This window comes from Dermacentor variabilis, chromosome 1 (genome assembly GCF_050947875.1).
Source record: "Dermacentor variabilis isolate Ectoservices chromosome 1, ASM5094787v1, whole genome shotgun sequence".
Classification (NCBI taxonomy): Eukaryota; Metazoa; Arthropoda; class Arachnida; order Ixodida; family Ixodidae; genus Dermacentor; species Dermacentor variabilis.
The window spans coordinates 253,439,784-253,452,992 of record NC_134568.1 but is presented as its reverse complement, the minus strand read 5'-3'; the positions used below and the strand labels follow the sequence as shown (position 1 = coordinate 253,452,992).

General features: G+C 41.5%; 1 protein-coding gene and 1 long non-coding RNA gene across 4 annotated transcripts in view; one reads left to right on the top strand and one right to left on the bottom strand.

The window, feature by feature from the left end:
• The window catches only part of LOC142561285 (uncharacterized), a 39,527-nt gene that overhangs the window by 19,546 nt on the left and 6,772 nt on the right, over positions 1 to 13,209 (top strand). The gene's annotated exons all lie outside the window — the stretch shown is intronic.
• The window catches only part of LOC142561233 (neuralized-like protein 2), a 37,628-nt gene that overhangs the window by 19,150 nt on the left and 5,269 nt on the right, over positions 1 to 13,209 (bottom strand). For all 3 annotated transcript variants that reach the window (XM_075673434.1, XM_075673433.1, XM_075673432.1), the window contains exons 3-4: positions 5,588 to 5,744; positions 1,360 to 1,562 (exon numbers count right to left, since the gene is read on the bottom strand). In XM_075673434.1, coding sequence (XP_075529549.1) covers positions 1,360 to 1,562; positions 5,588 to 5,744 — 360 coding nt within the window. The remainder of the gene's footprint in view (positions 1 to 1,359; positions 1,563 to 5,587; positions 5,745 to 13,209) is intronic.

Below are 13,209 nucleotides of genomic sequence, written 5' to 3'. Positions count from 1 at the left end.
CCACGGCCAGTGCGGGGTGTCGCGACGAGCCCTTTCGCCGTCGCAACAATCAACTTTTAGCCAGGGCTTTGCCCTCTTGGTGTCTTCACTGTGTTACTTCCATCGAGCCAGCGGAGAAAAAAAAAAGAAAAGCCAGGTATTGCTATGATAACTCGACTTATAGAGATTAGAAGAGAGGGGGGGGGGGGCGCTACATAAATAGTGAGATCATTCTATAATTAAAAAAGTGTTTTGGGGGCCCTTTAAGAGAAATTTAGGCATTGACAGCAATCAAGCCTTATACATACATTGCAATGTTAAATTTACAGTTAAAAAGTACTTCACACCTTTTCATGCTCGTTTAATGCAAAATTGAGAGGCTTTTTGTAAAATCATAATAAAGATGATCTGGCATGCAATAAGTAGTTAATGCTTTAGTGTAACTTGTACAGCCATTACATGCCGTTACATGTCTGCCAGTGCAATTCTTATGAAAGCAAGCCAGTTTAATGTGGACAAACATGGGCTTGAACGTTGAGCTAGTTCAGAAGCTCTAGAACAATGTGCTTAGCAATGTGTTTAGCAAATCGCTACATAGCATGAAGTGCAGTTGTGAGCTATGCTTTTATCCGGGTGATAACTTCTAATGGTGGTGTATGGTTAAAATCAAGGCACTCATATCAAGCAAACAATGAAGTACGGCTATGGTCCAGATGTCTGTGCTACATGAGAAGCAAAAAAAAAAAAAAAAACGCTCACAACTTAGCACATGTGCCTAAGAACCGAATACTGGTAAGCGCAATTCCAAGACGGGACAGAAGATAGACATAGAAGCACAGGACAAGTGCTTCGGTGCCCATCTTCAGTCCCATCTTGGAATTGCACTCACCAGTATTCAGTTGTTAAGCACGAACCAACTAGCCCAGCGACAAATTTTGTTAACGCACATGTGCCTGACATCCTTGCTACATGAGAAGTGAAAACAATGTGTACGACTAGCACATGCCACATATTGGATTGGATTGAATAACTTTAATGAAAGGTGCTGCGAGCTACGGGACGCAAGGACCCATAGAGCGGGCTACTCCCACGTTGGGACCGGGAGTTGTAACTCATGAGCCCTAAAGAATGACCCATACCCAATTGGGACTGAAAAAAAAAAAAAAAAGATTACCAGATGCAGCGTACCAAGTGTTTCCCGCTGCTGCTGTTGCCACTAGAAAACCTCAATGCAGAACAACTGAAATTCATGTTTAGCTCTGCTCGGTTTACAAAGTGCAAAATGCACTATACACCATGTCTTGCAACATCCTCAACTAGAGTTCTACTTTTTAACACTCCCCAAAATGTCAGAAAACAATAAATTCAGGCAAAACTTACCACCATAAAGCTGCACAATGCGAACGTGCTTGGTGGTGCCATAGACATCTACAACAGCATAGAGAGGGGCATCTTGGTGAGGGATATCTGTTGCATACAACTGGTCTTCCCCATTGATGATGAAGTGCATATCAGCTGACTGACCCCTGGTCACATACATGACACCAATTCGACTTCCGACATCGGTTGGAAGAATGCTTGACCTGCAGCAAAAGCCACAAGGGCAGAACGAACAGAAAAGCAAACTGAATAATTATCTCTTAAATGTTGCTGATATGCAAGAAAAACACATAGATGAAGAGCACATAGTGACACCAACATCGAAACTAGGTTTCCTATGTACATGACAGTAAACAAGTCAGAAGTGAATGCAGCACTTTCATGGCTTCCATGGTACAAAACAGTCTATCATCATCAGTATCATCTTCATAATCAGCCTAATATTAATAATATAATAGTCCAGAGCTGGACGAAAGCCTCTCCCAGCGATCTCCAATTACCTTTGTCTTGCACCAGCTGATTTCAACTTGTGCCTGCAAATTTCCCAATTTCATCACCCCACCAAACTTTTGGCCATTCTCAAGTGCGCTTCCTTTCCCTTGGCACCCATTCTGTAACTCTAATGTACCCCGGTTATCTGCCCTACGCACTACATGACCTGCCTGGCTTCATTTGTTTCTCTTAATGCCAACTAGAATATCCGATATCCCCATTTGCTCTCTGATCCACACCGCTCTCTTCCCGTCTTTTAACGTTATGTCTAACATTTTTTGTTCCATCGCTCTTAGTTCTCAAGTTTCTTTGTTAGCCTCCAAGTTTCTGCCCCATATGCTAGCACCAGTACAATGCAATGATTGAACATTTTTCTTTTCAATGACTGTTCTAAGCTCCCAGTCAGGATTTCGTAATGCCAATAAATTTCCTTCTCATGACAAGGGTACCCCGTGAGTAATTGACCTAGATATAGGTACATACTCCTGCACAGACTCTAGAGGCTGAATGGCAATCATGAATTCTTGTTCCCTTGCCAGTCTACTGAACATCACCTTCTATAAGCAAATGTAAATGTCATATCTCAAGCAGCTAGTGAAGTAACTATTTTTGAAGGAATGATAGGACTGCATATATGCAGATGACGAATAGATCAGTTTTCTTGGGAATCCATGAGATTTAATGGCCTAATCACTAGTATATTCAGTTAGACAACATGACAGGACTTCAATGATTTGACAGAAACTCGCGCTGTGGAGTCCTTTCAAAAACCTATGATTGTAGCAGATATCAGTGCATATGACAGCACTATGAAGAAAATTAGTTATGCCTCCTTTGCCATGTCTGTGTGCACAGACGTTTAAACAAACACGTTACACCATTAGTAGTGTTGTGTATCTGTCTACAAGCCTTACAAAGATTTCTCTGAGAGTTAAGCCTTAAATACAGTAACCTATACATGTCTTTCCTCATCAATAAGACCATATCTTCTTTAACTGAATTTTTCTTTTTTAGCGTTGACTCATCACCCTTTGCCAGATGATGTTTTGTTGCATTATTTACACTGCTCTATATGAGAAACATGAGCTAACAGCCACCCAGAAAGTCAGGCAATTTGTCAAGCTGAATGAAGACAAGACTATAATTGGCAACAGCTTTCTGTGGCCTAGCCAAAGCTACAGAGCCAAAGTTCACATGTAAGATCAGCTGCATGATACAGTAAAATTTGATGGTTGGTTAGGGCGTCAAGTAGAATACAGTTAAACCTCGATATAATGAATATCAACATAACAAAATTCTCAATATAACAAAGTACTTAACGTTTTATAACTTCTTGTCCATACAACACCGTGTATTTTGAACCTCAATATAACGAAGTGTGTTCGTACACAATTTCAATATCACAAAATTTCAGTGCCGCCATGAAGGAATACTGAGGCAATAAATGGAAATTGCTGCAGACATAGATGGTCAAATGGTTGAGTTACATGCAGCTGCTTGCGAACACACTTCTCAAATCGCGCACCATGTGACAGAAAGCTGCCACCCAAGTGTAGCAGCATAGCAACAAGACCCTCTCACCATCATGTTCCATATAAAGTCACAAGTGTGATAAGATGGTATCACACCCTGCGAGTGCAAGGGAAAAACTCGTGACGGTGAGCCAAAAAGGATGGTGGCTTGATGCATGCCCGTCTTCCCGCACAAGCTAGGGGTGGGGTAGAGTTATGGACAGGTGAGTGCGCGTCTCCTCTACAAGCCCGGTCGTGGCTGTGTATGGCTCTCAGCTCAGCTCAGCACATGCGCGGCCTGCACGCTCTATCATGGAAGTAACCTGTGACAGGTGCACAGCCAAGATGGCCATGGCTTCATGTGCACTGTCTTCCTGCATGTTTGGTGCTGAAGGTCGCATAATCTCAGGTTTCGGAGACGCATTTTAGCCAGAGGAACAGGAAGCGTTCACTCCTTTATGCCTGCGCTCTTCATAATAGCAGCATCCCATTGCATGCAACACTATCAGCCGCAGCGCCAGAGTGGACAGGAAAGCAATGCCTTGAACTGTAGACGTGAAAATATTGTTTACACGGCATGGAACTATATAGTATTTGGTTGCCGACTCTTAAGTTCAACAAAATAAACTTAGATTTGTTAATTAAATTTGTTTTTTACCAATGTCCCATAATTCGGAAAATTTTACGGCCCCTGCCACGTAAAACAAGTTCGTCAACAACTATAATGTAATTTCGATATAACGAAGTAAAGTGCCAATTTTACCAATTTAATTATACTGAGGTTTAACTGCATTTCATCTTTCCTTAGCTACAACGTTTCCAAAAGATACATACACTAGTATTTGTGACAGTATGTGGCTCAAACAAATTTATGGAGAAAGAATGAGTGCACGGAAGTGACAGCACAGTGATGAACATGACAGCAGCCAGTCCTCTTGCCTCACTATAAATTTGCTGCTGTTCATGCACCATCTATTGCACTCAGCACAATAGTGCAGTAGGCTTTCACTTCAGAAGTCTTACTTCAAATGCAAAAGTTTTATGATAAAAAGTATTTTCTTTTAAACTCTTTGAATCAGCATGGAAATTGGTGGCAACACAAAAAGAAACGACACAGGACGAGCACATATTTTTTTTATGTGAAAGGCTTCTGCAAGCTTTTGAGCTTGCTTGTCTTTGAGCTTGATGATAACCTTAGTTCGATCGAAGAAAGGCTTACACCCACACGCTTTACAGTGCACTGAAAGATGGGAGGTAGGCATTCCCTTTAAAGTATTAATGTGCTGACGTAAGTGCTTGTTCACACAGCTACCAGCCTGCCCAATGTAGGCTTTTCCACAAGACAGTGGAAAAGAGATTCTTTTTAAGACTGTACAATGATTTCGACCATCTGTAGGCCTACCAGAAACATATAATGTAAACAGCATGTCAAAGAGCCAGGGCATTCAAACATGCACACCGAAAAACCAGAAGTCGCATAGTAGTAACTTATTTTTTACCATTCATTACTTCATTTTGATAGGTACAGTAAGGATGAGGCAAAGCCATTACAAAATTTCTTGCTAGAAGCTTTGCTTGTCCACTTTGGGGGCATTGTAGGCATCAAATACGAAACCAATGGTGGCAGCACAATGTAGCTCAATGGCCTAATATGTTATTGCAATGAATGTCCATGCGGTGTCATCTCTGCAAGCACAGCTGCACTGGTACACATGCACCTCGCCCCTCAGGATAGCACACTGCACATTAGCATATTTCATTACATCACGATGCACAATTCCTTACCACAATGTGCACCTGCATGCTCACCAGAGCATGCACAGGTGAACCCACTCAACAAAGAATCTGTGTAGTGGATCACACATTCTGCTATGCTACAACATCTGTTCATAGTTCACACACACACACACACACACACACACACACACACACACACACACACACACACACACACACACACACACACACACACGCACACACAAATAGGTTTCTTTCAGAGGAACCTCTAAGGGCATTTCTTTGTAGCTTCATGCTACTTTCAGGTGGATCAAATTTTTTTTCACAACATGAAACGCCCTCCACCTTGCAGACTTCTGCAGAACTATTTGCCTAAAAGTTAGGTTACATTAAATCTCTTGTTTTATTGTAACTGATGATACAGATGTGTCCTCAAAGGGCTGATTGCATTGTGTTAGTATGGAACTTCTCAAATGCCAGCAACTTACTTTCCACAACTGCCGAGGCCAGAGCTGATTGAAGTGCCTTCACCAGAAAAGTCTGCGACACCGTCCTCACCACCCACAGGTGCCCTAGGTCGCTTTGTCGGAAGCAACATGCTTCGAGGGACAACACCCCGGCTTGTGTAGATGTGTTCACCAGTGCCTGCACAGACAATTCAAACAGACCAGTAGCACACTTCAATACACAAATTCACTTCCATTTATTTGACCTACTGTAAGCCTATGCCTAGGAAAGCCTGTCAGAAAAATAAATTTCTCAGTCATCACTTAGTTACTTAAAGTTACTAAATGAGTTACCTAAAGTGGGCATGACACTGCTGTAGCAATTATTCTCAGTTTATCATTGGAACTGAGAGCAGAGTGGCCTAATGGTTAAACACCATTAGACAACTGAGCTCTCAGCACACATTCTAACCAGAAATTTCAGTTTGTAATTGCTGCCTCTAAGCCCCTCACACCAACAGCAACCACCACTTCGGCATAACTTGTGCGACGTCAAAAAGTGCATCAATGCTGCGTCATTTGCTCCGAAACATTCTAAAACCATGTGCACGCTGTACTGAGCTGGTGCATACACACAGCTGTACGAGTACTTCAACTGAAACCTTCCCCTGGAGGTGAGCAAAAGCTCCTGAATTCTTCGGACAGCGCATTGTGCCTGCAATTCTTTCACTAGCTTAAAAAAGAATAGCACAAACCAGAGAACACCTGCAGAAACTATTTCGGGCTGATTGGCAAGATGCACATGTGAAAACGAAACCACGCATGGCGACCATGATGTATTTCCGGCTCTAGCAATCATTTCCAGCACTTGCAATACACAAACGCATGGCCTTTGGGACAGGCTTCCATTAGTAGTCTGAGGGAGCCATCGCCGGCGGTGGAATTTCATTTTGTCATCTATTAGTGTTGCCAGGCAGTTTAAAAGCAATATAAAGAAATTCAGATACTACCATTTTTTTTACCACACCGAATGCACTCAAAATTTGTCAGCTTGCTGTGGGATGCATTCGTTTTCACATGCAACGCATATTTCACCTTCGAAAATTTGGTGTCATGGCCACTTTAAATGGCTCTGTTAAAAGCACTTTTTTTCTCCAATTTAGGATTATGAAACTTAAAGAAATGATTCACCTTATTTTATGTTTTCAGAACTTTCATTTCTTTTTGCAAGCCTTTATGTATATAGCACAACAATATTGTGTTTTTGTTTAAACGCCTCCTTCAATGCCAATTTTACACATATGGCATTGAGAAATAAATACTCCCTGGGTTTTGCACAGTGCAACAGACTGGATAGAATATTGTATAAAAGCCAACATTATGAGAAAAAAAAATTCTAAATGCTTACACACACACACACACAAGCTGGCTGCAATCAATGCATACTAAAGAGTACGGGTACAATGGTTCATCATCAACTCCTTCCTTACTGCGACTACCAAAATATAGCATTTGTTTGACAGTTTTTCAACAAGTTGGTAAACATTGCCAACGAAAATCTACGACAAGTAAAGCCATGCACCGTATGAAATGACAACAGTAACTAAATAAAACTTTTGCAGGAGTTATCGTCAAAATGCCACCAGTTCTAGCACTTCCGCAAACAAACCATGCAAAATTTGCACTTTAACTGCCTCATCAAAATCATTTTTAAATGACAGTAGTAGTGAAGACACAGAAGCTTCTGTAGGGTTGCATAATTTTCTATACCAATGTCTGTGCTCTTTTAAAATGTCTTAGACATCAGTACATGCTTAGGAGTGTGTGTTGTTTGGTGATTATGTTCAATTGATATCAAGTTAACCTTGATTTTTCCACCTTGTCGGCTGCTTTTAACCATCAGTGCTTCGACAGCATATATACAGATAATTACAAGCAATCCTTCCCATTGTGTGGAGTTTTCACTCACACAAGAGCATGCAGTCCATTTCAGACTGATCCCCCCCCCCCTTTGGTATAACCTTTACTAACAGTCTAATATGTTACTTTTGGCACACTGATGGTGCAAATGTCTGTATTCGTTACTGTAAAATGCTGGGCAACACTTTGCATTACTGTACAGTACTGCAGAAGTACTGTACAAAGAATGTGAAGGCTTCAGCCTGTTGTGTTCCCCAGGGTAACGTACCCCACCGTTGCCGACAGTTGTTGAGACGCCGGTTACTACGAGCTCGACCGGCGTTACTATTGGGTAGCGTGGAGTTGTCGGCAGGCTGCAGGCATCCGGTAGACCATGGTGACCAGGCAAGGACGGGACGATTTCTAGTGCGAAACTTGCACGGTTTATTCAATGGTTGGTGAAAGATAAGAAGAAGAGAAGTGTCAAAGTACATTGCGGGGCCCCTTTACATAGGCTCACTAAACTCATAGGTGGGATCTCGTTCACGTCAACGTCACATGACAGGCACTGAGTCTGCTTGTGGCTGGGCGGCTCCCACTTTTGGTGAGCCTGTACGGGCCTGCCTCCGCAGGGGGCACTCAGCAGGTGACATGGTAAGTCCTCGTCATGGCTCTACAGCTGCTCTCACTTTTGGTGAGCCTGTACGGGCCCGCCTCCACAGGTGGCACTCAGCAGGTGATGTTGTAAGTCCTCGTCATGGCTTTGCAGCTGCTCTGACTTTCGGTGAGCCTGGATGAGCCCATCTCCACAGTTGGCAACCCGCAGGTCCGGGATCGTAGGCGCCTATCCTTTCTTCTAGGCGACGTTGGTTTGCGAAAGTCCTCCTGTAGAGCTTGAAAGTTCGTGGAAAGGGTCCCTCTGAGTCGCACAGTTTGTAAAAGGGGTTCTCCCGCACACACAGAAAGGGGCCTGTAAACACTGTGGGGCGCCAGCGAAAATGGCAACTCCTCAAGACAACCATAGAAAATTAGGAATCCACCCTCCGTTTCAATGAGGCATGGTGGTTTGAGCATCCTTTTTGCCCGGGGTGTTACACGCCAACCGTAATAAGTCCCAGCTCTACACACGACTACTCCAGCGTGTGAACAGAAAACCTGATCAAACACAATAATCAAGTATGAGGATGCTTTCACATGCTCCCCAACCTAACAACCGTTGCTTTGAGAGAGAGTAAAAAAAGATGCAGGTGCTCTCTGCAAGGAGTAAAACCATGTGCTCCCTGTACCATAGGAGCTTACCCATTTTCACATTTGCAAACTAATGGCTTTCCCACACAGCATGGGCATAAATATGGCTAAAATTCACACCAGCAAAGCTGCATAATATTTTCTTCGGCATGGTCTCACTTACAGAAGTTGGGGACTCAGAGCAAGGCACATATATTGTATATCTTATTTTTTTACTCTTAGTACTATAATAGCAAATTATTAATTTCATTTATGCTTATTAAGGCACTTCTTTGAAGTTTTACATAAGAACTCTCTACGCAATTATTTCTGCTTCACTTACAATCAAAGCACTATTGAACAGGATGCAAACCATGAAACATAAAAATGCCAAAAATGAGCACATTTGTAAAGGTAAGGAAAGAGTTAAGGAACTACTTTCAATGAGCAAAAAAAGTGCACACTGAAATTGAAGACAAACCAAAACTACAAAATACAATCATTAGCAAAAAGGGAACACCGAGAGGTGGTGGTTCTTGCATCGTGTTTTTTTGGTGGAAAAGCAACTTGCATAAATGCAATGAACACTGATGTCAATTTAAACATTGATTACTTGTGATTTGTGGATTCAAATCTGACAAGCTAATATGTAGCGTGCTTTTGAAATTCATTTGACTTTTCCTGGTCATATTGCTCAAGATGGTATACCACAATGATCAAGCATGTCTAGGCACCCCTAGAAGATACTTTGCTTTTTTGTCAATATCTGCTAGAATAAGAGATCTCACCAAGAGTATTGCAGTGGTGGACAGAACACACAATGGTGATCAATGGGGTGTTCAAGTACAACCAACACAAAATGATTAAACAGTAACACAAGCACATTTAACTTTTTCGTTAACATGGAAAATATGCCTCCCCCGCGCCTTTTATTTAAGGCTTTAGTAAGATTTTTCATCGAATATGACATCAGGATTACAATAATATGCTATATATCATTACAAAGCTCATGAAATTACCTTTCCGAGGATAAAAATCTCAAACACATTTTAGAGTGCTGTACGTAAAATTATTTGTGAAAAACAAACTTCACTGAAAAGTACAAGAAATGTTTACAATGCTGCACTGATAACATAAAAATAGTAATAGAAAAAATATTCTCAAGTATACGTAATGTTTTCAATTCAACTGTTTGACGTTCAAATGTTTTACTTTCAATTGCACTTTCACCTACACCCAGTGAAAGTTTCAATGTTCTAGCTCCTAAGCAACATGTGCTATAAAAAATGCTTTTTGCCTAGTTGTAGGAACTGCCTCTTTCCAGTGGATGCCACAAGTATTGGGCTGGCAGGGTGCAGCAAATCTCCACCATATGCTGTAGAGATACCATAAATAAGAAATATAATATTGCAAACATTTTTATGAATTAAATCAAGAGTTTGATGAAATCTCATCTGATCGGGAAGTAATAGCATAATAGGAAGAAAAACAGAGCGCCGACCAAAATTCGGTTGTCTAAAAAATTTTTCAATGTTTCGGCTTCCACACGGAAGCATTGTTCACTGAGCTGAGAGGCATAAAACCTTTAGCTCAAATCGGCATCAATAATCGCTTCTGGCATCTTGCGTAAGTTGGCGGGAGATTGCCATCGTTTCAATTAAGCATGTGTGCATTTTGGATAGTCAGATTCCAGATACTGTCGCTTTGTCCAGTTCTTTTCTTGGGCGATGATTTTTATGAATTCTCTATGCCACAGGAAATTCGTCAGTCATCAAAAAGTAGAAAATGAAACTTGCAAGCCAAACAGCTCGCCACTGCCCAGGCTGATTTTGCTGGTCGTCTCCATCATCCCACTTAAAACCCCACGATCTGATATCATCTTCAGACTCCCGAACAATCACTTGAGGGTGCAACAGAATCACAAGATTGACGATGCCCACATGAGGACCCTCCCAGCTGCAAAAAGCCCGCCATCTTTGCAATCACAAGGTGCACACAAACGCATGCTCATTTAAGATTGCTGCCACATGGACAAGAATAAGGCTACTAAGAAATGAAAGTTTACTCTTTACACTATGTCATAAATGGCGCAGAAAGTCTGTAAGCATGCCAGGAGCCTTGAAATCGTGCACAGCACTCTTGAGCCATCCACATTCAATGACCATGGCATGATCGTACCATGATCAAAAGAATGCCCTTTTTTGAAGGCTTTAGTATTGTTTTTTATTGGATATGTAATCATGGTCATAATAACATGCTAGATATCAAAAGAAAGCTAAAGAAATGTGTTTTTTACAGATAGAAATTTGAAAGACATATGTCAGTGCTTAATGTATAACATAATTAGTGAAATACAAACTTTAACAAAATTATATGGGAAATGCTTACAATGTTACAAAGATGCAGAAATAAAAGAAAAATACAACAGAACTCATGTGAGATGAGTTCAATAAATTAGATTACTGTTGATGGTAATGCAATTAGCGTTACAGCAACACTGAATTTCTGAAGTAAAATATGTTTAACATCTATAGCCATTGTAAGATTTCCATTACTTTGGTTATATATGGCATAATCCAGTACCCTCCCATGTTGCTATGGCTCTGACTCGCCATAGTAACACTTGAGCATGGCAACCTGACAATTACTGCAATGGTTCTCAAATGGGGCTCCGTGAAGCCATTTTTGGGGTTCACAAAACCCACGCCAAAGCTTTTTTTTTTTTTCCGGGCTTGCTTATGCTAGCCTTGAGGCATTCTGGTTGGGGACTACAGAAATTTTTGCAATTCTTCATGAGATAGCTGTAAAGCTTTTGTTGCAGTTTTCTATGACAAATGAATGTGCGCATGCTTCTTTCAGGCTTGTATACTTGAAAAGCAAATACAGAAACAGGTTGAATGTGGCTGCAGATATGAAACTGCTTAAGCATGACCGCACGAAGTATTGACAAGCTATCCAGATTGAATTGATGTGGCACTTTTGTTTGACCATTCCTTGCCAGGTAACAAAAAAGGAACCTGTTTCCTGCCGCATGGTTGTGTTAACTTACACGCTTCCCCCCCACCTCACTTTCCACCAGTTCACAAGGGGTCCCCAACATATACATAGCTGGAAACCACTGGACTAGTTTATGACACTGATGCATTAATGACTATGGAATGAAAAAGAAGGAATAACATCAATGGAATGACAAAGGTAGTATGATGACAATGGCGTGATGAAAATTCCTAAATGATCATGATGGTATAATGGTGACAGCGTGACAACGACATGAAAACATTGGGATGACAACGAGTGTATTATGACAATGGCATGATCGCGCCGGTATGACAACTAGATTAAGAAGCTGGAATGATAATGATGGTATGAATAGGACAGTATGACAACAGCGGCATAATCGCGATTGAATGAAGGATTGACATTGATGGAACAATGAAGACAGTATGACGGCAATGGCAGGACAACGATTGGATGAGTTACTGGAGTGTTGAAAATGTGAAACGATGGTGTCACAACAACAGCATGACAAGAGTTGGATGACGAAGTAAAAATTATGACAATAAAATGATTGCAATGGTATCCTGACCACAGTATGAGGACAGTCTGATGACGATGAGCGCACGATGGCCTCTACTGTATCAGAAAGCCTGTATGATGACGATATGACGAGAGGTGATTAATGAAGATGGAATGACGATGTTACAATGACCACGACGACACCACTACCATGAGCACATACCTAGTGAGTGGCCCAAGTTATTAGACAACTTGGCCCACTGGGTCGGCATAAAAGGCGTGATGACAATGGCATGACAAGAGACAGGTGACAATGCTGAAATGGCAATGATGGAATGACCATGACAGCATCACCACCACAAGCAAATACCTAGTAGTCGAAGCAATTAGACAACTTGACCCACTAGGTCGGCGTAGAAGGCATGATGACGACGGCATGACGAGAGTCAGATGACAAAGCTGGAACGACCATGATGGAATCACGACCATGAGCACATACATAGCGGCCTAAGCTCGTAGACAACTTGGGGCACTGGGTCCCAGCATAAGAGGTTACAAAAATAGATAGGCTCAAAATGCCTGAAGTAGACAAAGGATGCTAATCACATTAAAATATTTCAAAATATACAAAATTTTACCGCCTAAACTGTCTACATTACATGAAAGTTTCAATGTTCTAGCTTATCAAGGATGTGAAATAGAAAAAGTGTTTTCAGCCTAATGAAACTTCCGCTTCCTCGTAGGTGCCAAAAATCTGGGTAGAACATCACACTCTGCTGGGCTCATAACAGCACAGCTCCGTAATATGCTGTAGACGCACTGTAAATAAGGCCTACAATATTGCCAACATCTCTATGGCATCTGAATGGGACAAAAAAAAGTAGTCATCAATAGGCAGAAAATTAAACTTGCCACTGAGCAGATGACGACAGTCTCGGCTGTTTTTGCAGGTTTCTATGGTCCAAAATAAGCTCCCATGACCTGGTACCATCTTCAGACTCACTGCTACTAGTAGCATCCAA